This window comes from Oryctolagus cuniculus, chromosome 1, assembly GCF_051225735.1.
Source record: "Oryctolagus cuniculus isolate XC-2025 breed Fujian yellow rabbit chromosome 1, ASM5122573v1, whole genome shotgun sequence".
NCBI classification, from domain to species: domain Eukaryota; kingdom Metazoa; phylum Chordata; class Mammalia; order Lagomorpha; family Leporidae; genus Oryctolagus; species Oryctolagus cuniculus.
Genome location: NC_142867.1, coordinates 43,396,626 through 43,424,076, shown reverse-complemented (window position 1 = coordinate 43,424,076; position 27,451 = coordinate 43,396,626). Strand labels below are relative to the sequence as shown.

At 37.6% G+C, this 27,451-nt stretch overlaps 2 protein-coding genes across 2 annotated transcripts; both read right to left on the bottom strand.

Moving 5' to 3' along the window:
- Positions 1-1,060: 1,060 nt before the first annotated feature.
- On the bottom strand, positions 1,061-9,791 carry SVIP (small VCP interacting protein). Its single transcript, XM_008268928.5, has 4 exons — positions 9,572-9,791; positions 7,517-7,567; positions 6,866-6,979; positions 1,061-3,360 (listed from the first exon to the last, which is right to left on the bottom strand). Exons 1-4 carry the CDS (start codon positions 9,623-9,625, stop codon positions 3,346-3,348), a joined length of 234 nt encoding a protein of 77 aa, XP_008267150.4. The 5' UTR covers positions 9,626-9,791; the 3' UTR covers positions 1,061-3,345.
- Positions 9,792-9,926: 135 nt separating this feature from the next.
- CCDC179 (coiled-coil domain containing 179) lies at positions 9,927-26,777 on the bottom strand. Its single transcript, XM_089305314.1, is given in 6 exon segments — positions 9,927-10,142; positions 13,317-13,348; positions 24,412-24,460; positions 24,463-24,585; positions 25,842-25,886; positions 26,733-26,777. Coding segments are annotated over 6 exon segments (510 nt in total).
- Between the last annotated feature and the right edge of the window lie 674 nt (positions 26,778-27,451).

The window sequence follows — 27,451 nt, the reverse complement described above, 5'->3', positions numbered from 1 at the left end:
TTAAAAATTGTGAGGTACCTTTTTCCTTTTAATGATGTGGCATAATTCTTACTGAAAATAAGACAAACTTATTTGGAAAATTCAGTTTATGTGAATTCTGCAGTATCAAGGGTGGCAGATAGAAACTTTACTACATTATTTCTCTAAAAAAACAGGAGGCCGGTGCTGTGGTTCACTTGGCTAATCCTCTGCCTGCAGCACTGGCACCCTGGGTTCTAGTCCCGGTTGGGGTACCGGGTACTAGTTTCAGTTGCACCTCTTCCAGTCCAGCTCTCTACTGTGGCCTGGGAGGACAGCAGAGGATGGCTCAAGTACTTGGGTCCCTGCACCCATATGGGAGACCGGGAGGAAGCACCTGGCTCCTGGCTTCGGATCAGCGCAGCTCTGGCAGTTGCGGCCATTAGGGGAGTAAACCAATGGAAGGAAGACCTTTCTCTGTCTCTCTCTCACTGTCTATAACTCTACCTGTCAAAACAAAACAAAACAAAACAAAACAAAAACAAACAGGAGGCTAATAATATCATTTCTCACTTATAAGAAACATTCCCAAAAATAAGTCCTGGGATTGTATAAACAAACCAGTGTTCAGCTCTATTGTCCTTACTAATCACAAACGGATGAAAGTGTTCCTAAAGTCCCTCTAACCACCAACACAGGTTCTAATTAAAGATGTGCTGTTGGGGCCGGTAGTGAAGTAGGTTAATCCTCTGACTGTGGCACTGAATCCCATATGGGTGCCGGTTCTAGTCCTGGCTAATCCTCTTTCGATCCAGCTCTCTGTTGTGGCCTGGGAAAGCAGTGGAAAATGGCCAACTGCTTGGGCCCTTGCACCCATATGAGAGACCAGGAAGAAGCACTTGGCCCTGGCTTCTGACTGACTCAGCTCCAGCCATTGCAACCATTTGGGGAGTGAACCAACGGAAGGAAGACCTTTCTCTCTGTCTCTCCCTCTCACTGTCAGTAACTCTACCACTCAAATAAATAAACAAAAATCTTAAAAAAAAAATGTGGTGAATAGGGTGAATAGAACATTTTGTTAAACAGAGAAGACTAATGCCACTTTTTATATCATAAAGGTTATATTCATATCCCAAATGGCAATACAGAATTTATAACAAAACACTGTGCAGAAGAACTATGAAATTACATTCCAAATATAATTTGTAGAAGGACAGCATCACATATGGATGTTTACAAAACATGCAGCATATCACAAAAAGCTATGTAATAATATACAACCTTTTGCTGCCATTTAGATTAACAGTAGTAGAACAGAGACAGTAGTTCATACATTTTACATCTCAACATGATAGTTACATGCTGCATTTTACTGTGTTGTTATATTTTAGCATTCTGAGGGTTTAGGTGGCATATTAGGAATTATAATGTCCTAATTAAATTAAAGGAAATTGGCCCCCATTTAAAGTTTTCATAGGAACAGATCCATAACTTGAAGGGGAAAAGTCTGGATGCAAGTGAATTATTTTTAGTAGTCATTTACTGGTTTCCTACCAGGTATCCAGTCTCCTTTCTTTCTCTTTCCAAAATATCTCAGCACTTGGGAATCACCAGTAGTTCCTGCAACTCAAGTGATTCCTGGGAAAGCTGATTACATTGTGGAGGCAGTTCCTGGTTGGGAAGAACAGCATATCCCATTTTCCCCCAAGATGAATATCATTCATCTTTCAACAGTAATTAAGCATTGTATTTGTGTATAAACTACTTTTAGATACAGAGCATTATTCCCCTTGAAGTGAACTTTTGTGGACAAGTTCTAAATCTTTAAAATTTAAGATAAACTTTTCTTATTATAATAAAATAGAAGGGAGGATTTGTTCAGTTCAAGGAAGATACGCCCTGGTTCTAATACACTCATCCATTAATGATCCTTTTTCCTTTCTACCTTGGAAAAATTAATTATTTTGATAAAGTCAATATTTTTATCACTAAAATGCAATTCAGTCATTTCATTCCACTAGGTTGTATGAGCAAAATATTACTCATCCTCGAGATTAAGGAAAGGGAACCTGGTAACTATATGTTTTGCCTGGATATTCATAGAATATTTAATAACATAACGAGAAAGTGATTTTTCCATGAGGAGTCAAGAGAACTGTGCTATATTTCAAACTCTTTAAAATTAACATGTATTATATACTGTAATATAACACAAGCCATGTGGGAGGGATGAATTAGATAGTGGCTCAGTTTCCTTTTTATAAATCAAGTGATTTGGTCTATTTAACTTAAAGCCCCTATTGGCACTTAATATTTACAAGTTCTTATTTAGAGCTCTAGTTTAGCTTATTATATATTAAAAACAAAAATAAAAACTAAAGATGCTGTCATGTTCCTAATAAACAAGATCCAGTTTTTCATTATGCGTCATACAGAATTACCTCCTAATTTTTTACGTTTTAAGTACATCTTTTAAAATACAGTACCTATATATTTTTCTTTTATACATTCATGCATGCCTTGGCAATTTCACATCTGTATAAATCTTATAGTTATCCTTTAATAAATACAAAAATGATCAAAAAATTTGACAAATAATCACTCATTATAACCTGTACAGATTTTCTGTTTAACTCAGTTACTATAAAGATCTTTATAGAGCTGAATCTGACATTCTACAATAGTATATCACTGCCCTCTGATGGTATCAACTAATATAAATTTTAAATTTAGCAAACAAAAAAGCCTCTTAAATATAATGTAAAACAATATATTAACTTTATAAGCTATAGAAATAGAAAATAAATTAGGAGAAATTCAACATTCATCTATAAATATACGTTACTTAGTTACAAAACATAATAGTGTTCCTTTACATAAGCCCTTCAAATGGGTTTTCATGATTTTCCCTGATGATCAGTTTAAAGGCACTAAATTTGTAAGTTTACATAAAATTTTTATATGTAATGAAATAGAAACAGAAATAAGGCTAAGTAGTGCAACTCGTACTAGATCCATTTGAAAAGGAAGGAAAATATAATTGCAAATTTTAATATTATAGTGAATGCAGCATTTTTACAAGCCATATATGCATAGTGAATATTTAAGTGCATGTTGTAACTACTAAAAGCTAGCAAGTCACTCCCTATTTGCAGAAGATCAAATGTGGGTGGGGGGGAGGATATAATGAGAATTCTCGCCATTTTATAAGTGTTAGAATCAGAAATGTTTCAATATAGTCAATATAGATTTGGCACTACATTTAAGGGCACTAACATTACAAAGTCTAAATCTTCATTTATTCAAAGAGAAGAAATTAAACTGAAGAGTCCACTTGATTGTAGATATTAAGTTACTGACAGTAGACGGTTCCACTCATGGTATTCTTTATGAAACTGTCCACTAGAAGAGATAAAAATAGAGAAAAATAATTTTTATGTAAAGTTATACAACCTTCCAGTGAATAAATAAAAAGAGGAATGTAGCATATAAAAATGCAAAGTGATTTTGTGAATAGCAGCTAATGATAAAATTTTTATTACAGTCAAAATTGCAATACAAAGAAAATACAAAAAAAAAAAAAAAGATCGGGGCAGATCAGTGCTTAGCTGCAGGAGCATTCTCTGGGTGATCTTGGACTGACCCAGTTCTCCCCACTTTCCTGCCTGGAGTTCTCGAGAATAGCTGTTGAATATGCTGGGAATGTAACATCCTTGGATGGAAAGGGACCAGCCAGTCCAGCCTGGGCTCTGTGCCAGTTTTCCCCCACATTCTCAAGAAACAGCAGATCAGTCAGTGCATTAACCCAGACTGTCATGTTGCCCCTGGGGTTGTAAAACTCAAAATGACCTGCTTTCCAAGGGCCATTATCTGAGGTAAAAGTGGGACATAAGAGTTAAGGCCCCTATGCACCTCGGACAGCTTTCCTGAGCCTCGGACTCATTCTCACTGAGTCCCAGACTTCTCTTGTGCCTTGCTGCCTGCCTGTAAGTAACAAGTCTGCTTCTTGTAACATGTAGATTTTTTAAGGTAAGAATTACTTTCTAAAAGATAGTGAGCATTATTATCCAAGCCATTTATCCTGGGAGGAGGTAGGGCTAATCAGGAAATGAGTATGTGGGAAGTATTATGAAAGGGAAAAGTTGGGCCAATATTGTGGCATCGTGGGTAAAAGCATCCCATATGGGCCCCAGTTCAGGTCTTCTGATGCAGCTCTCTGCTATGGCCTAGGAAAGTGGCAGAAGATGCAGCAAGCACTTGGGCCCCTGCCCTGGTGTGGGACCAAAGAAGTTCCTGGCTCCTGGTTTCAGACTGGCTCAGTTCTAGTCATGTGGCCATTTGAGGACTGAACCAGCAGATGGAAGATTTTTCTCTCCATCTCTTCCTCTCTGTAACTCTACATCTCAAATAAATAAAGGGAAAGAAATGTTCTTCTCATAGTATAAAGTGCAGTTAGGAAGAATTGAACTCTTCTATAGGTCGCTTCAAGCCAGTTCATGGAATTGGCCAGATAGCAGATCTAAAAGGCCACTAAGCCAGCCAAGAGGCTTAAAGATTGTTATTCACAACTTGTATTTTTCTATTATTCATAAAATTCCAAATTCTTTTTTTTTAAACTTCAAGTTCCCCCTGAGGTATGTAGGTGGTCAGTAGGAAAGCAGCATGCTTCTTGGAGCAAGCAAGTTGTTGGTAGGGGCGATTAGGAATATTCCAAAGGAAAATGACGCGGTGGACAACCATAATGGTTTAGGACAGTGAACCACTCAGTAGAGTATGAGCTGAGAACAGAGTAATGGCCTTGAGAATCATTTTTTGTTAAAGAAGTCAGAGGGATTCCTTAGAATAGCACATAAAGAAAAAAAAGGAAACAAATTTAACATTGGTACTGGTTTTCACATTGAGCACCTTTGAGGGGATCAGAAGTAATATGAGGGCTAATTTCTTATTAATCTTCAGGCTTCAGTTTGTGAAAGCTTAATTAAGAAAACCCCCTTCTAGAGGGCTGGCATTGTGGTATAGAAAGATCAGCTGCCACCTGCGACATGGGCATCCCATGTGTGCGCAAGTTTGTCCCAGCTGCTCCACTTCTGATCCAGCACCATGCTAATATGCCTGGGAAAGCAGCAGAAGATGGCCCAAATACTTGGGCCCTTCAAACGCACAAGAAGCTCTTGACTCTTGGCTTTGGCCTGTCCTAGCTCAGGCTATTGCAGCCATCTGGGAAGGGAACCAGTGGATGGAAGATCTGTTTCTCCCTCTCTCTCTCTGTAACTCTGCTTTTCAAGTAAATAAATAAACCTTAGAAACAAGAAATAAATCCCCTTTCTTAAGAGTTTTCAAATTGGTATTATATTTATTAGAACATGCAAAAGAAGTTATCTTAATTTTGACCATGCATAGATTAAATTATCCTTTTCTTGTAATTTCTATGTGAGTTTAACTTAATACCTTTGCTTCTACTATGAAATAGTATGGGACATCATAAATACTATAGAACATCAATTCTACTGTCATAACTTAATGTTATTTTTGTTTGTTAGAAAAACCTATTTTCAGTACATTGGAGAGGTAGCTCTTTATCTCAACAGAATAATGAAAGAATTTATTAGAGTTTTGACCATGTGATTGCCCAACTGTTTTATTTTACAGTAGATCTTTTTCTCTTATGAGATTGTATAAAAATATCATAAACAAAATGGTCAGTTGTTTATTTGCCTTAATACTGAGAGCAATAATTGTATACATTGTTAAAAGTTCACCAGTTAGAAGCCAAATGGCTTTCTTTTAATTTCCTCCATTAAGTGGAATTAGATGAAGAAATGTACAGTGGCAAAACACAGATAACTCTTATCTCTATGTACTATCCCTGAGTAGAATGTTCCTAAGTTCCCTTCGCCACAAATTTGGGGTGTGTGTGTGTTGTGTGTGTGTGTGTGTGTGTAGTTTTGAGAGCAAACTTGCAAAAACAGCAAATCAACTAAAAAGTGCTCATAAATCATTTAAAAGGTAAATATAAATGACAAATTAAGGACATTGTCCCTTCCACAAACATTTTTTTAATTAAGAATAAGGTCTTTGAAAATAATCCAAGACAAACACTTTAAAATTATCTTCCTAGGCTTCACCAATCTTAGCCAAAAGGCGGAGAAGAGATCCTCTTCCTAGGCTTTAACATGTGAAATGAAACCTTTACTGTGCTACTAACAGTAAAGATTCTCTAGCTGAGGACCTTGCCTAACTTGTTCACTATTACATTCCCAGGGGCTTAGTTCTACTATGGATTCACCCACACCTGTATAGTCAATGGTTTAAATTAACCTAAGATTATGATAATGGAAAGATCAAAGATCCCAAATCATTTAGTGAAAAAATCATAAGAAGAATTTATAGTGTAATCCAAATGAGTAAAGCTGATGCGTAAATGCAGACTAGAAACAATGTCTGTCAAAAAGTCTTTACATTTGGGTGACTGTTACTTTCTTCTTTGTATTTTCTACATTGCTTGAATATTCAACATATTTAAGATCAGTAATACAAGTGGCCTTCCAAAAGCTCATGAAAAACTCATATTATGAAAAAAATTATGCATGGATTTCAAAATGAGTATGCACCAAAATCAATTTCTCTTTTAAGTATTTTCCATGAACTTTCTGAAGTACTCTCATAAGTATAAAAGTATCATTGTAAAGATAATTAGGAAGAACTGTTCTGATGTCAGCAAAAAGGAAAAATCTACTCCTGAGTGCTAAAATAAATTGATATCTCTTCTAATCTATATGACTCTTGCTTTTAAATTACTTCAAAATGTTAGATAATGCATTTCAAGAGATAATTATTACAGGGACTGCCACTTAACTTTTCAAGAAATGTCCATTAAGTTAAACTCTAAATAAATTTTAAGACTTACTCTAAGGCCACCTTCTGGTGGGGGCCTAGATGTAGCCATTTGCTTTTCTATTTTTTCCTTTTTCTTTCTCTTTTCTTCCACAGATTGAACATCCAATATTCCCCGGGATGCAGCCTTTAAGAAATTTGATAAAAGATGTAGAAAAACAACAAAAATCAGTATCCAGTGTGCAAAAGGAATTCTCCTGTTTGGTTGGTGGCTTATGCTCTTCAGGTTTTTCTTTGAGGGTGATGAGTTGGTTTATTTTTAATACCAAAGGATTAGAATATTTCACAACAGCCTTACATAAAACATACTGTCATTTCTTCACTGGGTATTTTGCAACCAACCACACAAAATTTCTTCTAAACTTACCTAATATCTGTCAGTGTTTTACAAGGCATGATCATTTTATTCTAAGGAAATATGTGTTATTAAAGGAAAATAACATTTTAGAAGCCATCTATAAGTTCATATTCACAAATTAAATAATGTAAGTATTTTAATGCACTTTATACAAGCATGGAAATCATTTTAAAATGATTACTTTTAACTATACATTTTTTAGGATATCACACAATGTACACTAGAGAACATTAATAATAAACATGTATGGAGACTAACATACAAATTTTAATTATCTAAGTAGGCTTAATTTATGTTTAATCTCACCTCTTTTTGTCTTCTCTCTGCAGCTTCTGCGAGCTTTGCTCTTTTCTCTTCCTAAGGAATATGAATAAATGTTTTAAAAAACAAAATTATAAATTATACCCCTATGTTTTGTGAAAAATATAGTTTATAAAAAAAAAAAAAAACAATTAGTACTAGCCCAGGGATGGGCATTGTGGTACAGTGGTTAAGTTGGTGTCTGCAACGCTAGCATCCCATATGAGCGACAGTTCGACTCCAGGCAGCTCCAGTTCCAATGCAGCTCCCTGCTAGCATTCCCAGGAAAGCAGCAGAAGATGGCCCAAGTTCTTGGACCTCAGCACGCACGTGGGAGACCTAATGGAATTCCAGGCTCCTGGCTTCAGTCTTGCCCAGTCCTGGCCATTGTGACCATTTAGGGAGAAAATCTGTGGATGGAAGATCTTTCCATCTCCCTCTCTCTCTCTCTCTCTCTCTCTCTCTCTCTGTCACTCTGTTTTTCAAATAAATAAATCTTAACAGAAAGTACTAACTCAAAATATCCCAAAAAGAATGCTGCTCTTAGACCATTTATGAAATACTCTCTGGAAGTTAATTCTCCTAAACAATGTATCTTCAATTCAGTACATGGTAAGATAAATATAAGCAGATGGGCTCTATAATAATATAATTGCTTTCTCTTTCTCTCAACACATAAGAAAATAAGAACATTTCCTTGGGAACTGGTAGTAATAATTCCCTTGTTTTCAATACCAAAATACCTACATTCAGCAATTGGGTCAATATTTATTGACCAGCACCATGCCTCTGAAGCTTTTCTAGGTGCTAGGAATGCAGCAGCTTAAAAAACAACAAAGCAAGCACAACAACAAAAACCTGAGGGCACACAGATGAATATAATCAAGTAAGAAAACCTGCCTGAGTGCTTTGAGGAAACAGAAAGGGTGTCCTGGAGACTAATGGGGGGATGAGTGGGGACTTTTATTTAGGTTGCTCAGTTAAAGCTTTGCTGATAGAGGAACATCCCAGTGGTGAGCCATGTGGTTATCAAGGGCGCAGTATGGTACAGGATAGGCGAGGGTTTAACTCAAACAGACCAGTATTTTATCAAAAACTGCATAAACAAGAACTTATTTAAACGCAACAGCAGCAACAAAGGCAAACTGAGCTTTCCCACATCAACTTGTGGGTCATTTCTAGTATTTAGAATCAAATGGCTAAACAGTTTACACACTTCCCAAGATAACTAATTTTCTCCAACTAATTTCTATCCAGACAGGATAAAAGAGAGGAACTTAGGTCTTCTATGTTATCCACTCCCTCATAAGGAGTACTAACGTGAAGATACTTTAAACTATACAAAGCTGCAAAAAGTAGAAACCTACTGTTTAAAATCTGGTCAGATTTGAATTTCAGATAAACAGCAAATTATTTTTACTACATCCGAAATACTGCGCAGAACAAAGCTATATTAAAAATATATCCTTATTTATGTGAAATTTAACTGGGCTCCCGGCATTTGTGTTAAACACGGCAAAACTGTACAATCTGTACTACACAAAGCATTTTTAAAAGAGTGACTTAAAAGACTGAGAAATACTGAAAGTGAACAATTAATAAAATAGCCAACAAAGCCCCAGAATATAAGGACGTTTACTTAGTACCTTCTTTAAGAAGCTGGTACAGACACATGAAAATGCACATCTGCTAGAATAATGCTTCACTTGGAGAGACGAGAGCTCTTTCTGCACCCAAACTGCATCTACTACGCCACCAAAGACGCAGACACAGCACGCTCAGCCTAAGCAGGCGACCTGCAACTCGGAATTCCGCCGGCGTCAGCGACAGGTGACAAGGCCTGCGAGGCGACTCGGGACAATGGTCTCGCGGGCAGGACCCCAGCGACCCTTGTTACGCGTCTCTGCGCTTTTGCCTCCAGAGTCACCAGCCGCGGGCTCCGACGCTCTGGCCGCCGCCCAGCTGCCGGCCCCTCGCACCTCGCCACGCGCCCTTCCGGGGAACAGGTGCACCAGGCGCGGCCCAGATGTCGCAGAGACCTGGGGACGCGATCCTACTCACCAGGTTGGGCGAGGGAGGCGCCGACTCCCCCGGGCAGGGGAAACACAGCCCCATCGGTACGACACCACTGGGGGTCCCTGACCCGGCCCACCCGAGACCAGGCGGCGCTGATTGCACTGTCAGAGGCGCGTCCCCGCTCTTCGTAGCTTGCCCCGCCCCCGCCCCACCCGGCTCCCAGTGGCTGGACTCGGCTCCGCCCGTGGCAACGCCCCGCCCCTGCCCAGCAGCTCCTCCCCGCCCACCTATCCTCGGCCTCTCGGCTCCTCCAGTCTGCGTCAAAGCCACGCCCCCGTCCCTAGGCCGGCAGCTCAGTTCCGCACCCCAGGCCTCGACTCCCCCCACCTACAGCGGCTCCCTACGCCCAGTTCCGCCTAGCGGAGCCCCAGAAGCGCTGGGCCTGCGGACTAAGCCTAGCTGTCCGCAACCATTTGCAGGCAAGGGATGGAAAAGTCTGGCTAGGGTTCTCAAACGCCTTCCTGCTCCCCTGCCTCCCCGTTGATCGAGGCATGACGCGACTCTGAGATGCGACTCTGGACCACGATGGCAAGTTGACGTCAGCACCGCTGGCTCCCTGTTAGTGACGCACACGTTTTGCATCTAGCCCCATAAACGAAGCTGTAGCTGAGCTTTCCACTAACTTCTGGTGTTGGAGATTCCCTTAGGCCTCCAAGAGCGATAATAAAGCGGCATCTACTCAGAAATAGTTAAGTGATTCTGAAATTTTAATAAACAGAATCACACGGGCATCTATAGATGCAGATTTAGTCAGTGTACGGTGGAATCTGAGATTCATTTTTACAAATGATGCTGAAGTTACTGATTGCCTCTCTACATAAACACTTTTTCATTATTTTCTTCACTTCCGAGTATTGATAAACTTCCAACCATTACAAAAAGGTCGAAGGTGAAGTAAGAGTTAACATTTCAGAAACAACTGCTAACATTTTATATAAATATTCTTAGCGGTTCCTTTTTATAGATACCTAATTTACACATAGTATCATGTACCTGTTTTAATTGTACAGTTCACGGAGTTTTAACAAATGTGCATTCATGTAGCTGCACACCATATTCAGAGTAAAAGATGGGAGTGAGTGTTTTTGCACATGAGATGCCCACATCCCATGTCACAGTCCTGGTTTCAGATCCAGCTTCCTGCCAGTGTACCAGGGAAAGCAGCATGTGGTGCTTGGGTTTCTGCCACCCACTTTGGAACCCAGATGAAGTTCCTGACTCCTAGTTAGGTAGGCCTCTCTCACCCAGGCTGTTGCAGGCATTTGGGTATTGAACAAGCAGATGGAAGCACTTTCTCTTTCTCTGTACCTTCAAATAAATCTTTTAAAGAAATAGATTTAAAAGATTTCCATTACCCCAGAATATTCTTGTATTCATTTTCACAAATCCTCTGTTCCATACCTGGATCTGTGCAACCACTGATTTGATTAAAATCACTAAAGTTTCTTAAAACTTGCACAGAAATAGAATAGACAACATATAAGTTTGTATATGGCAGAGTATTTGGGGGATTCTTCTATTGTTACATGAAATAGTGGATGATTCCTTTTCAGTATTGAGCATTGCTCCACCATATAGACCTTTCTAAGGATAAATGTAAATCTATAAAGAAGAGAAAATGTTCTCCATTGCAAAGAAAGAGAACCTACCCCTTCCCTTATCTTTGGTGTTTACTTTAGAAAACTTGAAATTGTAAGTGCTCTGTTTCATTAAGATGTAAATAAAGTTTTTTAAAAGTTAACAGGCCTCTTGCAAGTTTTGCATCTCAGGACATCTTTGGAGGCCTAATAGCTTTCTCCTAGGAATGTAACCATCCAAAAGGGTGGCACCTGGCTCCCTATCATCTTGAGATTTTAATGTGTGAGACATTTAATTTCAAGATGTAGCTTTTTGCTTATCAAAATATAGATGCTTTTACTCTTTTATTTAAAGTTAATGTGTATGTAATGGATGGCATCTGCAATCTGTTTTATATATACTCTTAGTAGTTAATTGTTTTATAGATACATACTATAAAATGATCAGATTTCTGTTTTGGTTACAATCTTTTTATCTCTGAAACAAACCACAGTTGGATTAATGTTTTTTCAATAATGAAACAGCTTTTTCATTTCCTTTCTGCCTTTATTGAGAGGTTTTCTGCATTGGCAAGAGATTTTATTTGTGGTTATTAGTAAGACACTTTCTATGCTTTCCTTATTAATTTGTTTATTGGTGGATATTCAAGGTGTTTCCAAATTTTTGCCATGGCATCCCATTTCAGAGCAATTGTATTTGAGTCCTGTCTCTGCTACTCATTCTAGCTTCCTACTATCACAGACCCTGAAAGAAAGCAGTTGATGGCTGAACAGATTGGGTTTGGGCTATCCACGTGGGAGAACTGCAATGAATTCCCAGCTCTCAAGAGTTTGAGGATGGGACCGGCGCCGTGGCGCACTAGGTTAATCCTCCGCCTGCAGCACCAGCAGCCCATATGGGCACTGGGTTCTAGTCCTGGTTGCTCCTCTTCCAGTCCAGCTCTCTGCTGTGGCCCGGGAAGGCACCCCCATGGGAGACCAGGAAGAAGCACCTAGCTCCTGGCTTCGGATCAGGCAGCACCGGCTGTAGAGGCCATTTGGGGAGTGAACCAATGGAAAAGGAAGACCTTTCTCTCTGTCTGTCTCTCTCACTGTCTGTAACTCTACCTGTCAAATAAATAAATAAAATCTTAAAGAGTTTGATGAGTGAACCAGCAGATAGGATCTCTTCTCTCTTGTCACTCTTCTTCTCAAATAAAATAATTGAATGTTTTAAAATAAATTGCTATTCTTAATATTTTCTTCCAGTGTTTGGCTTGTCTTAATTCTAATTAAAGACCACTTTTGAATAATGGAAGTTTTAAAATGAAACGAGCATGTTTCAAAATGGTTTCTGCAAGAATTTCTGGAAGTACACCATTGTAGATTTATGAACTGTTAGAAAAACAAGGCAAAGAGGAGACAGACCAGGAGCTCAACAGCAAGAACAGGTTTATTCTCAGACAAACCTGAGAGGGACCTACTATCAGCCAGAGTAGAGAGCATTGTGTTAATACCAACTAGGAATTTAGTCAAGGCTTCCTTTCCATTCTGGGTGGGTGGGCATTAGGCAAGGTTGAGCTGGCTTTTCAAACTTGGCTGACTGACTTCTAAGACAATGGTGGGACTGTAAGATAATGATGTTCCAACTGTGACTGTAAGACAACCAAACTCTGGCTCAGGATCCTGCTCAGGATCCAGCATTAACCATACCTAATTTTATAGTTCCATAATTAGAAATGTGTCACCTATTTTAAATTAATCTTTGTTTATGCGATAAGGTAAAGTTTTTGTCACTGGCCATATTTTCCCAAAAGGATATTGATATGTGATGCATTCAAACATCTGTCTTTTCCTGAATTTTGGCACTGTTGCTGAAAATCAATTTCCCAAATATTTATTGGTCTATTTCCCATACTATGTGGTTATCCTGCTCTATATGTCTCCCCTTATGCCAATTCTACACTGCCTAGATGAATACTGATGTACAGTAATGTTTTAAATTTTTAGGTAGTATATATCTTTTAAAGTTATTGGGTTTTCAAAATTATTTAACTGTTCTAAGACTTTTGCATTTCTTTACAAGTTTAAAAATAAGCTTTTCCATTTCCACCCAGCATACCTCCCTCCCCACTACACACACACACACACGCACACACACACACACGCACTACCTGCAGGGATTTTGATCGGAATTGTACTGAATCTGTACAACAATTTTTGGAGAAGTAACATCTTCATTATATCAGTTACTCAGGTCTTTTCTCTCAGCAAAATTTTGCTATTTATTCATCAGGTATCATCTCTATGTATGAAATACCTCTCCCACACTCCAACATTTCTGACTTTCACTGTTAAAAAAAGACATATAATTATTGAATATTGACTGTATACTCTATAAAGCTATTAAATCTCTTTATTATAGATTATTATACAATACAGACACTATCAGCTACCCATTTTCAGTGTACTTTTTATTTTTTTTTGTTACTTTATCTACACCAGTTAGGATTTAGGAAAATATTGAGGATATAAAAACAATTCCTTGGCTTAGTAGAAAACCATTATGTCTTTAAACATTGAGTATGATTGTTGGCCATAGATATTTTACACATGCCCATTATCATTTTGAGAAAATTCCATTCTACTTGCAATTATTTTTGTCAAGAAAATTTTAAAATGTCATTTCTGCCTCTGTTGATTTGAGAATGTCAAACAATTTTGTACTACTGGCATAAATCTCACTTGGTCATGGTGTATTATTGTTTTTGTTTATTGCTAGCTTCAATTTTATAATAATAATTTGTTAAGAAATGTCTTAATTCATGAAAGTCATTGGTTTGTAATGTTTTTGTTTGGTTTTTAATGTTTTTTTTTTAAGATTTATTTATTTTATTTGAAAGGCAGAGTTATAGAGAGGCAGAGGCAGAGAGAGAGGTCTTCCATCCTCCAGTTCACTCCCAAATAGCAGCAAAGGCCGGATCTGTGCCAATCCAAAGCCAGGAGCCAGGAGCTTCTTCCAGGTCTCCCAAACAGGTGCAGGGGCCTGAAGACTTGGGTCATCTTCTACTACTTTCCAGGCCACAGCAGAGAGCTGGATTGGAAGTGGAGCATCCAGGATTCTAACTGGCACCCATATGGGATGCTGGCACTACAGGCGGCAGCTTTACCCTCTATGCCACAACCCTGGCCCCTTTGTATGGTTTTGGCATCAGGCTGATGCTGGCTTCTGGGTTAGCTATGCTTTTCATTTTCTGTATTCTTGATGATCTGACCCAGGAGGACTCCTTCCCCCAGGGTTAATTAGTTCCAGAGATAGCAAACAATTTGCCTAGGAGCAAGCTTTAATATGCAAACCAGCCACCTCCTTTTTAAGCTCAGGCAGCCTGGGACACTATTGCCCTGCAGGAATCATCTGGGAGTGGGGTACTAACAACTAGGGACCAAGCCTTGGCCCAGAGCCAACTGAAATTATTCCACCTACCCAATTCTGAACCTATATACATTGTTTAGCTTACCTCTTGAATTCCTTCTCAAGAAAAGCACAATAACATTTCCCATCTACTTGAATGTCTCTGCCTGTTCATCTTGTCTCTATGCTTGATGGTATTCCCCTCACTATATTTTTCAGTTGTTTAAAGCAGCCAACTTGAAAGACACATATAGCGTGTATCTCTGGCATAGATTTATTTACTGTCCAAGATGATGGAGCTAATGTCTCCCAGCTTAGCAAAACTTGGGCAGATTTGCTCCATATTGTTAAATGAGAATGGAGCTTCCTTAGCTGTGACACAAACCCATTATAGGGATAATGTCCTTATGTCTTTGAGCACATAAATGCATTCTCCTCATGGGGTTTGGAGAGAAAAGGGAAGCAAATGTACAAATGCATTTGTTGGCTTTTGATGTGTGAATAGTAATGTCCTTTGTCTCCATCTAGTTGTCTTCTCTATTGATAGAGAGTGTCTATGAAACTATGGCACATATTATCTCACATATATAATACAACTTTAAGTCTTTTGCAATTCTTGGCCTAGACCTTCAATTGGAGTGTTTGGGATATATTTAATGCAGTCATTGATTGTTTAGAGGTGAAATCTGTGATCATACTATTTGTTTTATTTTCAAAACCATTATTTACTCCTCTTTTTCCCCCCTCTATCTTCATTTGGATGAATTTTAGCCATCCCATTTTATGTCCTATTAGCTATGCTTTTTCAGTTGATTTGTGTGTTTGTGTTTGCTGTAGTATTAAAACATGTATCCAAGTCCACTTTCAAATAATATATTTTTTTAAATATAAAAACTATTCAATTACTCTACTGCAATTAGCTCTCTTGATTTTTATTTTTTAGATTTACTTATTTATTTAAAAGGCAGAGTTAGAGAGAGAAAAGAGATATGAGAGAGAGAGAGAGAAAGCTCTTCCATACACTGGTGAACTCCCCAAAAGCCCACAACATCAGGTGCCGGGCCATACTAAAGCCAAGAGTCTGGAACTCCATCTGGGTCTCCCATGTGGGTGCAGGAGTCCAAGTATTTGGAGCATCCTCTGCTGCTTTCCCATGTGCATTAGCAGGAAACTGTGGAGCATCTGGGATTCAACCAATTCCCATAAGGGATGCTGGTGTTGCAGGCAGCAGCTTAATCCTCTGCAATGTAGCACCAGCCTTAGTCACTCAATATCATTGTCGAGTATTTTACTACTTTATGTTATAAATCCCAGTCAAATTGTGCCTAAAACAATTGTTTTGTTTTAAAATATTAGAATAAAATGGTTTTATTTTATTTTTAAAGGTTTATTCATTTATTTTAAAGTCAGAGTTACACAGAGAGAAGAGATGCAGAAACAGAGAGAGGTCCTATGTCTGTTGGTTCACTCCCCAGTTGGCTGCAAAAGCAGGAGCTGTGCCAATCTGAAGCCAGGAACCAGGAGTTTCTTCTGGGTCTCCCATGTGGGTGCAGGGGTCCAAGGTCTTGGGCCATCTTCTACTGCTTTCCCAGGCCATGGCAGAAAGCTGGATCAGAAGTGGAGCAGCTGGGACTCAAACCAGTGCCCGTATGGGATGCTGTCACTGCAGACGGCTGCCGTACCCACTACACCACAGTGCTAGCCCCCATAGTTATGTTTAAATCACATTATTTATAACTCTCATTTCATTTCTGTATTCTAGTTAACTTTATTTTGCCCCAATTATGTGTTACATTTTCGTTACTGTTAGCATGAGTGGTAATTTTTTATTATATTCTAGACACTATGTATGTTAGGTATATGGGTTGTATAATCTTCCTTTAAAGTGCTCACCTTTATTCTTGCAGGCAGTTACTTGTGGATAACTCTAGTTACAGAAGTACTCAGTACTTGTGGTTTCACTTTCTGCAATTTCATGGTCAACCATAGTTCAATGATATTAATATTTACATGACCATTTTCATAAGAGAGAGACCACATTTCACATAATGTTTATTTTATTTATTTATTTTTTTGACAGGCAGAGTGGACAGTGAGAGAGAGAGACAGAGAGAAAGGTTTTCCTTTGCCGTTGGTTCACCCTCCAGTGGCCGCTGTGGCCGGCGCACTGTGCTGATCCGATGGCAGGAGCCAGGTGCTTCTCCTGGTCTCCCATGGGGTGCAGGGCCCAAGCACTTGGGCCATCCTCCACTGCACTTCCTGGAAGCTGAGTAAGACACTCCAGTGATCATCTCTCCACAGAGGTACCTGTTTGAACAGCCATTCATGCACAGCAGAAAGCTGGCCTGGAAGTGGGGCAACCGGGACAGACTCCGGCGCCCCTACCAGGACTAGAACCTGGTGTGCCGGCGCTGCAAGACGGAGGATTAGCCTAGTGAGCCGCGGCACCAGCCTCACATAATGTTTATCATGGTTATATGGTTATGATTGTTTCATTTTTAGTTATTGTTTCTAAACTCACTGTGCCTAATTTATAAATTGAATTCTTTAATAGATATGTATGTATGTATAGGGAAAAATAGTATACGTAGGATTCAGTACTGGCTACAGTTTCAGGTGCTCCCTGGGGTTGTAGAATATATCCTTGGTGGATAACAGAGGACTACTGTATTTCAAATTTGTCTTACAGCTTCCTTAGGTTGAACTTAAAGTTACATTTATGCTAGGGATAAGTTAATTCCATTACTGAAACATGAATTCCCAGTGTCTCTACTAAATTACCCTTTGACCAACAAAGACTTTGCATGCTGATTGATCAATACTGAAAATACCTACCTATGCAGGAGAGAGTTTTGAGAGCTTTCAGCTTATAGCTAACCAGTTCTTTATGACCTGGCCTTCGGGAGAATACAGAGTAAACAGATCTGCTCTCATGATCTTATCTAGTTTCACCATGTGAACATGCAGCTGAACATTCAGTGAAGATTCAGTGCAAGCAAAATGCAAATCTAAAAAAATTCTTTGCATAGTTCCTTAGGTCTTCCTTTTTCCCCCTGTTCTTCACCCTAAAAGGGATTCTTGGCTGCCCAGAAACACATATATTTTTGACCTTGTTTAATTTCTGGAAAACCACTGTTTTTAATATTTTATCCTATTTAGTAGTTTCTCACTATAAATAGAATTTTTTTTGCTTCAATGATTTCCAATACCTGAATTCCCTTCACTTCTTTACAAGTTGCATTTTACAGAGTACAAATCAGTCACCGTACATCATGTACACATTAATCCAGTATTGTTAATTCTTCATTTTAAAAAATAATTGTGATTTCCACTTTCTAGTTAGAAATTACTTAATTAAACAAATATTTTAGAAAAATAAGTGTAACTACTCTCATTTATTTCATACATAAAATAAAAATTTAATTCCGTATACTCACTCAAATTTTACCTTAAGTGGAAATTTTAATTATAGTATGGCTTATTTCAAATATAGACAGATGATGTAAGTTTCAATTATATTAAATCGCTTCCAGGACTGATCACTGCTTAAACCTTTTGTTTAAACACAAGTCATATAGATAGAGTCAATGAAACCTGATTTCCCTCTGTTATTAAACTCTAATTCTAAACTCCTAAATATTTGTAAAAAGGTAAATGTGAATATATAATTTTCAAAAGCCTGTTAAGGGTGAGCCTATACAGGAGTGCTCATTAAGCCCACGAGTTAAAAAAAAATATTTAAATGCCAGTGTCCAACAATGGAGTGCCTGAGTTTAATTCTCACTTATGGCTCTGACTCAAACTTCCTGCTTATGCAGTCCCTGGTAGGGCAGCAAGGGAAGGCTCAAGTATTCAGGTTCCTGCCCTCCATGTGTGGGACCTAAATTGCAGTCCTAGCTCCTGCCTCCAGTCCTGGCCAAAGTCAAACTGGGGTGTGCATTTGGGGAGTGAACCAGCAAATGTAATCTCCCCCTATCCCCTTATGTCTCTCAAATGAGTGAAAAAAATTTTTAAAGTTCATGGAAAAATGGATCTAAAAAATAAATATTTTTGATGAACTTAAAAAAATATCCTATTGGTATTCATTATTATATGTTGAAAAGCAACAAATCTCAAATATACCACTGAAAAGAAAGTGGTGGTGAAATATGGTATTTAATAAGACATTAGAGCCTATAGCTTGTATGTTAAATTTGCTTGAACCATGTTTATTTTGCTGAAATTGCTGAGTATTGCTTTTATTTTTCATACGAAGTCAAATCATGGCATGCCATTGGATGTTAGAAGGCCACATATTTAGTCTGGTACATGGTTTCTTCCATATAGATTCCAGCTTTATCAAGACCACTAGACAGGATTAAAATACATAAAGGAAAAGAAAGTCAATAAAATTTATATTGAGAAAACTCAGGAAAAGTCTTGTGTAGAAGACTTTTTATTCAAAAATATTTATAAAACCATCTATAGTATATAGAAGTGTTACTCTAAATTAAAATAGGTTATATTCAGGTAGAACCCATGTATGAAAAGCATTATTATCAAATAGGTTATAAATCTAGATGTATATGTTATATAATAATTCTCTGTCAAGCAACAAACACTGAAAGCAGGAAGAACTTCTAGAATTTGGAGAAAGGTCTACATCATTTCTGAATGTAGTATATGTGACAGAAATGTTAATTGTAGGAATTTTCATTTCCAGGTTTTATGTCCTGTGTTTGATAAAGCATTGTCTATGCATAGATTGATGGTGTTGAAATTACTCAATATAAGATAAGCTACAGGAAAAAATTGGAGTGAAAATGGAAAGATTACAAATACCAGTACTGGCAAAAATTAAACCTTAAAATATTTCAGGATAATTTTAACATTCATGAACAAATATAATTAACATGTTTGTTACATAGATTCGACAAACAAAAATCAATACAAAAATGCTCTTACAGACATCCTTTTATAACTAGATGTTCCAACTATGTTAATCATGCTCCGTTCTATAGAGCGTAATACATTTGTCAATAAAGTATTTATTTGTAGGGACAAAGGACTTTATTTGCATTACAAACCATTTAAATATAGTATTATTTTAAGCTATTATATTTTTTCCTGAGATTGATGATGAATTTAAGCCACAAAAGAAAAATGAGAGGAGTGAATTATTTGAGATACTACTTATAACAAAGTAGTTTGTAAAAGAGATACAAAAAGAAAAGGTAAAAGAAGAAGACCCAGTATAGTTTGAAACAGTTTAATTCTGTGTAAGTTCAGTTCTTTCTGCAAGCCTTACACTCTGACTTTGAGACAGGATTATAGAGAAATTGAAAATAACCATTTATATTCATTTATGATAACACTTTTATTGTTCATTTATGACAACAAGTTGACTGTATGTTAGGTAACTATCATCCTACAATGCCTTAAACATTAAAATAAAGCAAAACAATACTAAGTCACATTTGGGAAGCCCTGAGAGTTTGACTTGAAACAAGAGATACTATCTATTTTGATCAATGAATACAAATAAAACTAGAATAGGGTTTTTATGTTTTCTTCTTGCTATTATTATTGTTTGAGAAGTGATGGGAAGCCGTTTGGCATGGTATATATTTTCAGCCTTTGACCTTCTTAGTGTTCTTTCTCAGAAGAAAGGTGTATTTGTCGCTTTTATAAATATCAGAGCTTTCATGATGGCCTAACACTGCTAGTAGAAACTATAATGGATTTTCTGAAGACAAGTTCAGAATCTTTGTACTATAAAGAATGAAAACATAAGATTGAACTCAGAATTTTCACATATAAGACACTTTGTTTTTGTATATGCTTATTTGTTTCAGTCATTTCTGAAAGCTCATGTGATTTGAAGGGATGATTGACATAGGCCAATTAAGAGACAAGAGGAGGTTTTTTTATTCTTTTTTCTTTTTTTTTTTAGCAGAAAACCCTAAATAATTTGTTGTTAAAGGACAAGTCATGGAATAAGGAGACTGATGGCACAATATCATATCTGAAATAGCAAAGGGCTAGGATAGATCACTCAAAGTAACTGCAGAAATATAGAGGTAAAGGATTCAGAAGTGATGACAACTGCCCTGCACCACAGAAAGGCAGTCTTAGAAATTACTCTTCCTTCTTTACATCCCACATTATTATACATCACTACAAGTTAATGGTGCAAATGATTATGCTGTATGGCTATATCTTCATACTTAAAAGGGAGGCCATGATTATGCAGATAGTATTACAAATACTTGAAGGGGTGCTGTAGGTATTTGACAGTGCATTTACCGTGGATAGTTAAGAATTCTGAGTTTCTGCATGACAATGTATAAGCACATCTGACTATGCAAAGACAAATGATAAGCAAAGCCAGTGGACTGAATTTACTCCAGAAACTCAGGTCCCTGAGTAATTTACAAAAAAAAAAAAAAAAAAAAAGTATCATCACAGTCTGAAAAGAAAGGAAATCATTTTCTTTCATATTAATAGCCAGGAAATCAGTTTAAGTTTTCACATCTATAGTCTTACTTGCAGATATGGGTGCCCATTGACCCAGTTTTGACGAAAGAACTACAAGTGGAGGTTTTCAGGCTGATAGAGGGCTAGAAAATCATTATTTCTATTGTCATAGTAAGAAAAATTTTGGGCCGGCGCTGTGGCTCAACAGGCTAATCCTCCGCCTTCGGCGCCTACACACCAAATTCTAGTCCCAGTCGGGGCGCCGGATTCTGTCCCGGTTGCCCCTCTTCCAGGCCAGCTCTCTGCTGTGGCCCGGAAGTGCAGTGGAGGATGGCCCAAGTCCTTGGGCCCTGCACCAGCATAGGAGACCAGGAGAGGCACCTAGCTCCTGGCTTCGGATCAGCACGGTGTGCCAGCCGCAGTGCGCCGGCCGCAGTGGCCATTGGAGGGTGAACCAACGGAAAAGGAAGACCTTTCTCTCTCTCTCTCTCTCACTGTCCACTCTGCCTGTCAAAAAAATAAAAAAAAAAAGAAAGATGCCAAACAAAATCAAAATAAACTAATCTTGCATCCATCAGAAAATTGAAGTTACAATGCAACCTGGTGCCCTGAAAATCAGAGACAGGCAGATGGATATGAGAATCACTAGTCTACCAGGAACAGAAGTCTGCTGTTGGCACCAATAACGATAGAGACACTTAAAATTTTAATTGATATGAACTGCTTGGAGGCTCAGTATGCAAGAGCTTGAAATGAAGGGAGGGCTCTATGGAGGATAATCTCAGGAAAGTATCCCTACTTTCTGAAAATGTATTTCAAGGAGCCTCACAAACCTTATTTATGGTGAGGATTACAGAACAATCTCCTTTAGCACTGGGAGGAGAAAGATAACCATTTCCAAATATGCTAGAGCTCTAGAGCTCTGCTCCCCTCAGCTGACACCTCCTCAAGGGATGTTATTCTCCCTGACCTCTAGCCAACTTAGGTTTCCCCAGTAGGTGAAGAGACACACTCAGTGCCAGCACTCTAAAGTGTTGAAAGATAAAGAACAGCAACCTGTAGCTCTGGATCCAGAGAAGCTGTGACTTTCTCAAATAAACAAAAACTGAAGTAAGTTGTTACTAGTATTATCCAAAGAAAATGTTCAAAGGAGCTTTTCAGAGACAAGTAAAATTATATAAGTAAGAAACTGGGATCTCCATACAAAAATGAAGAGTATTATTTAAAAATGTATGTGAGAAGCATAGTTGCTCACAATAATAGTAGCAACAATATGAGGGTATTTCAAAGTTCATGGGAAAATGAAATTAAAAGATGTTAGGTTTGTCACAAAAAAATTATGAAGTCATTCATGGTTTTCTCCTAATAATAATCTTCTATAAACTTTTTGAAGACATCTTATATAAAAAGATTTCAATTTTTTGCACCAAAATAAACATCTTTTAATTTAATTTCACTAATTCTTTTGAAACATCCTCATATGCGTGGTGACTATATGTATGGATAAGTGAAATGACAGCAATGTTATAGTGAACAGGAAGGAGAGAGCAGGAATACTTTGTTATGAGGTACTTGCTTTAATTATGAAGTATTTGGCCGGCGCCGCGGCTCACTAGGCTAATCCTCCGCCTAGCGGCGCCGGCACACCGGGTTCTAGTCCCGGTCGGGGCGCCGGATTCTGTCCCGGTTGCCCCTCTTCCAGGCCAGCCCTCTGCTGTGGCCAGGGAGTGCAGTGGAGGATGGCCCAGGTGCTTGGGCCCTGCACCCCATGGGAGACCAGGAAAAGCACCTGGCTCCTGGCTCCTGCCATCGGATCAGCGCGGTGCGCCGGCCGCAGCGCGCCGGCCGCGGCGGCCATTGGAGGGTGAACCAACGGCAAAGGAAGACCTTTCTCTCTGTCTCTCTCTCTCACTGTCCACTCTGCCTGTCAAAAAAATAAATAAATAAATAAATAAATAATAATTATGAAGTATTATAATATTACTTGAATATGAATTTCAACCAATTGTAAATGTCCATTGCAAATTCACAGAGACACATCACAAAAAATAAAAATGCAAAACAAATACAATTGATATTATACAACAGGACAGAAAATGGTGTCATAAAAATGCTTAATAACATAGTCATAAGTAGAAAACAGCAACAGATAAGGCAGATATTAATCCAACTATATAATAATTACTTCAAATGCAAATGATGTGACTATACCAAGAAAATACAGAATTTCGCAATGTACAAATAAACAAAAGATGCGATTTTATGTTGGAGAATGGAGAAAAAAATGGAGTTCAATATACCATTCTAACAATAATTAAAAGAAATTCGGAGTAACATTATTCATTTCAGAAAAAACAGACTTACAAGAAAAAGTATCAGCAGTAATGAGGTACACTGAATGATGTAATGGGGTAAAACTTCCAAGATGACATAATAATAATGTGTACATGTGTGACAAAAGTGCACCTAAGTATGGGGTGCAAAAACTGATAAAATATAAGAATAAGTGGACAAAAACCACAATCATATTGGCAATGTCAATACCCTTTGATTAGTAATCAGTAGAACTAGTAGACAGAAGATCAATAAGGGTATAGTTTAATTAAAGAGCATAAACTGGACCTAATTGACATTTTCAGTTACTTTATCCAAAAATAGCACAATATACATTTTTCTCTAAATCACATGGAACATTCATCAGACATATAACATACAATGTCATTAAAACACAACTTAAAATTAAAAATAAAAATCTTGCAGTTTGCTCTCAGAGCATAAAAGGGTTAAACTAAAAATAAGTAAAAGAAAGCTGGAAATTCTTCAGATATTTGGAAATTAAGAACATGCTTTTAATGAAGTAATAATTATACTGAAATATATGGATGGCTTTCAAATGTAAGGAGCATTTGGTTTATACCTAGCTACAAGAAATATGATTAACACCATATTGTAAAAGGCTCATGAATGCAATACAATGTGTTAAGTGTTAAAACTTTTAAATCCTTCTCAAAGATATGCAAACTGGAATAAATTGTAATTGCCATACAGATTTTGCTGATATTGTCAGTGCTCAATGCTAGCCTAAACAACTATTTGTCAGAAAATTTTTAAAAATAATTTTTAAAATTTTTTATAATTTATTTTACAAATAATATAATACAAAATATTTAAAAGAATAACCTCAACAATCAGCTAACACATGACAAAACAAAGGTTGTAATCCATAACAACATAATTATGAAATTCATGTTGTTTTCATTAAACTACAACTCCAGGAGACAATTGAAAAAGAAATTTAAATAATGAGAATTTGATCAGAGGAGTTTCAACTTAATTTCTAAGACTGAAACTACAAGTTTCTCAAAGGAAAAGGGGAAAACAAAATTTAGAGTGAATAATACCTAGATTAAAAATGAGGATGCTGATTGCATGTAAAGATCTGTACATTTTAATGAAATCCCTACACTTACCAGCAGTCCTCGTTCTGGAACAGGAGAAGGCCTTGAGAATCGTTTACTTAACCTCCTCTTCTCCTTCTTCATGTTTTGCATGTCCTGAATACGTTTATTTATAGACTTTTGGGAGGAGAAATTGAAATCACATTTTTATAACATATGAAGATAACATGCTGATTACATTTTTGGTGTGTATCAAAAGAAATGATGAATCCATGCATATAGTCCACATAGCTACCAGACTTAGGAAAGGAAAAGCCCTTCATAAGTGCAGAAGGACACACTGGTCCACCAGAGTTTTCACATGAGAACTTTTACTCTTGGTTCTCATATCACCAGTGTGCATATTTAGAGTCTGACTCAAGAATACATGTGTTTACTTTTACTAAAGCTAATGCTCATTAAAAATATCAAACTTTTTTTAAAGGAAATAAAAAAAGAAGTGCATTCTTTACTCCTTTTAAATGATGAATGGCACCTACAACTTCTTGTGTAACCATCATATGGCAGCTACAAATAGCAGAGACCTTAGAAATCAAACTAAACATTTTTGTAGGTAACAAAACACAGTATCAGAGTAGACAGGATGTTGGTAGAACTGCTTTGGAAACAATGAGGTACTACTTTATGAAATTGAAAAATTTGTTTTTCCATGATCCAGCCATTCTACTCGTTCTTAAATAAGAGTGAAACTTTTGTGCTTGGTGAAAGAATGTTCACAGTAGTGCTGCTCATTATAGGAAATTATAGAAACAATCCAATGTCCACACACTTGAGAGATTAATGGGCAGCGATATGTTTTGCAACAAACTACTGAACAACAGTGAAAAGAAGAGAATTATAACTATATACAGCATTATATACAGATATTGGGAAGAGTACTGAGAATAAAGAGTAAATAATACACTGAATTTTGTGATACTATGTTTATAAAGTACAAGACCAAGCAAAAATAAACAATATACTTACTGAGGCACGTATGTAACACAGTATCAAAAGGATGAGAAGAATAAAAATAAAATTCAAGACAATGGTTTTTGTTAGCAGACATGCAGAGAAGTAACTAGGGAAACAGTCTTTAGATGGATTCAAGGATATTCACGATATTTTAATTATCAAACTGAAAACATATTTTATTATGCTTTATAAATTACATATGCTGTGTATATTTTTATGCATATCAAATGTTACATTAAGAATGATAGCTATTTAGTTTGTACTTTCCAATAGTAATCACAGGGTTCTAGAGTTCCCAAAAGATACTACAGAATAGTCTAGCTAATGCAAGTCCTATCATGTTAGGGACCACCACACATAAAGGAATGAAGTAAAAAGCACAGTAGAAATAACCAGAATTTAATTATTTCAAGCAATACCTGCTTTGCAGTGACTTCTGAAGGATGTGGCCGTCTTGGTCCTTCCTATGTGATATACAAAAACACATAAACATATAAATGCCGTGAAAAAGAAGAGAATCATTTATTACAACGGGATGCTACTGCTACTTATGAAGCTATTTATGTAATATATGGATATGATCTCATTTGCAAGAAAACAGGATCAGAATAAGAACATCTAAGGTGAAAATTGGGGTGGGGATATAGTTACTATTATGAGTACAAAGAACAAGATATGAACCACATTATGAGTAACAGGCAGAGTAGTAAGATTAATTCTGGAGGGAAAGGGTATGACAGAAATTCAAACCTTCAGATTCTAGGAGTATATGATTTCAGTGGTACCTATCGCTGAGGGATCTAATCTTAAATCTGGCTTTCAAAGCCTGACAATGGTTGGGGTGATTAGTGTGGTGTGGTTTTTTGATGCACAGAGAGCTGGACTGATCCCACTCTATTGCCCTATTTCTATTTTGTACTTTAAATATCTTCCCTTTCCTTCATTTCTATCTTTTTTTTTTTTTAATCTGAAGAGCCAGAACCAATCTTCTACACATCTGACTACTGAAAAGTTTATCCTGCCCTTCAGTTCTGTAATTCTCACCCAGCCTCCTAGGACACATCATCAAAGGGTCAGTCAACAGTTGGATTAAGCCTACCTGACCCTGGCACAATTTGAACAAGGATTTTTCTCACCCCGTCAGTCAAATTCCAGTCTGTCTAGTCCATGCAGAATTTTCCCCACCTCAGCACCAAACCACAAATACAATGGTTAGAAACACAGTGTGGAAGGCCAAAGTGGCCACAGCCTTGATCGCAAAGGCCAGATCAGGGTTGTTGAACTGGAGTTCAGAGCCTTGGTGCACTCACAGGGCTGACTTGGCTAGGTTCGTCATCCCTGAAGCGCAGGCACATACTGAAGAGCTTCTGGGTGCCCCAAGGGGGCCAACCACCTGATCAGACCCAAGCAGTTGTGGGGGCACTATCCCCTGCCTTCAGGCCCCACCCTTCCTCATCATAATTCTCTTTATTCTTGTTCTTTGAGCCCCACCCTTTCCTTTGGGAAGGCCAAACCATTATTTGTATAGAGAGTGTCTTAGAGTTATGGGTGTCACGTAAATATAACTCCCTGTATCCTGTTTTTCTTGCTTTGAAAACCACATAATCAACTACCCATGTGTTTTAGTCTCTCTCTCTCTTACTGTTGAGTGTCCCCTTAATTTCTTAGCATATCTCTCTTAGATGGTCTATCAATTCAGCATGTCCATTGTTGAGTTATCCATTCCATTACCTCATTGTTCTTCAATTGCAGCTTCTGATTGGGTCAACCCAACAGTCTACCTTCTTCCAACTATCTATACCAGTCAGAAAGTGGGGTGGGGGACTTGAAGATGATGGCAATCACTGCCTATTCATAAGCTGCAGTCCTCAAGACTGCTTGTCAATTCTTTTATGTTATATGAGCTCTTTTTTTGCACTCTGTAGTGTTCTCTAAAAACTTTCCTCTTTGGAAACCTCTGAACACATACATCATTGTTCAGTCACTTTTAAATGAAGTAGGACAACCCTTCTGCACACTCTGGCTATGG

Bases quoted from the DNA above. Each gene is read 5' to 3' on its own strand.
- SVIP (XM_008268928.5), bottom strand. From the start codon at position 9,625: ATGGGGCTGTGTTTCCCCTGCCCGGGGGAGTCGGCGCCTCCCTCGCCC. The intron at 7,568-9,571 runs GTGAGTAGGATC...CATATTCCTTAG, and splicing joins CGCCTCCCTCGCCCAACCTG to GAAGAGAAAAGAGCAAAGCT. The intron at 6,980-7,516 runs GTGAGATTAAAC...AATTTCTTAAAG, and splicing joins CAGAGAGAAGACAAAAAGAG to GCTGCATCCCGGGGAATATT.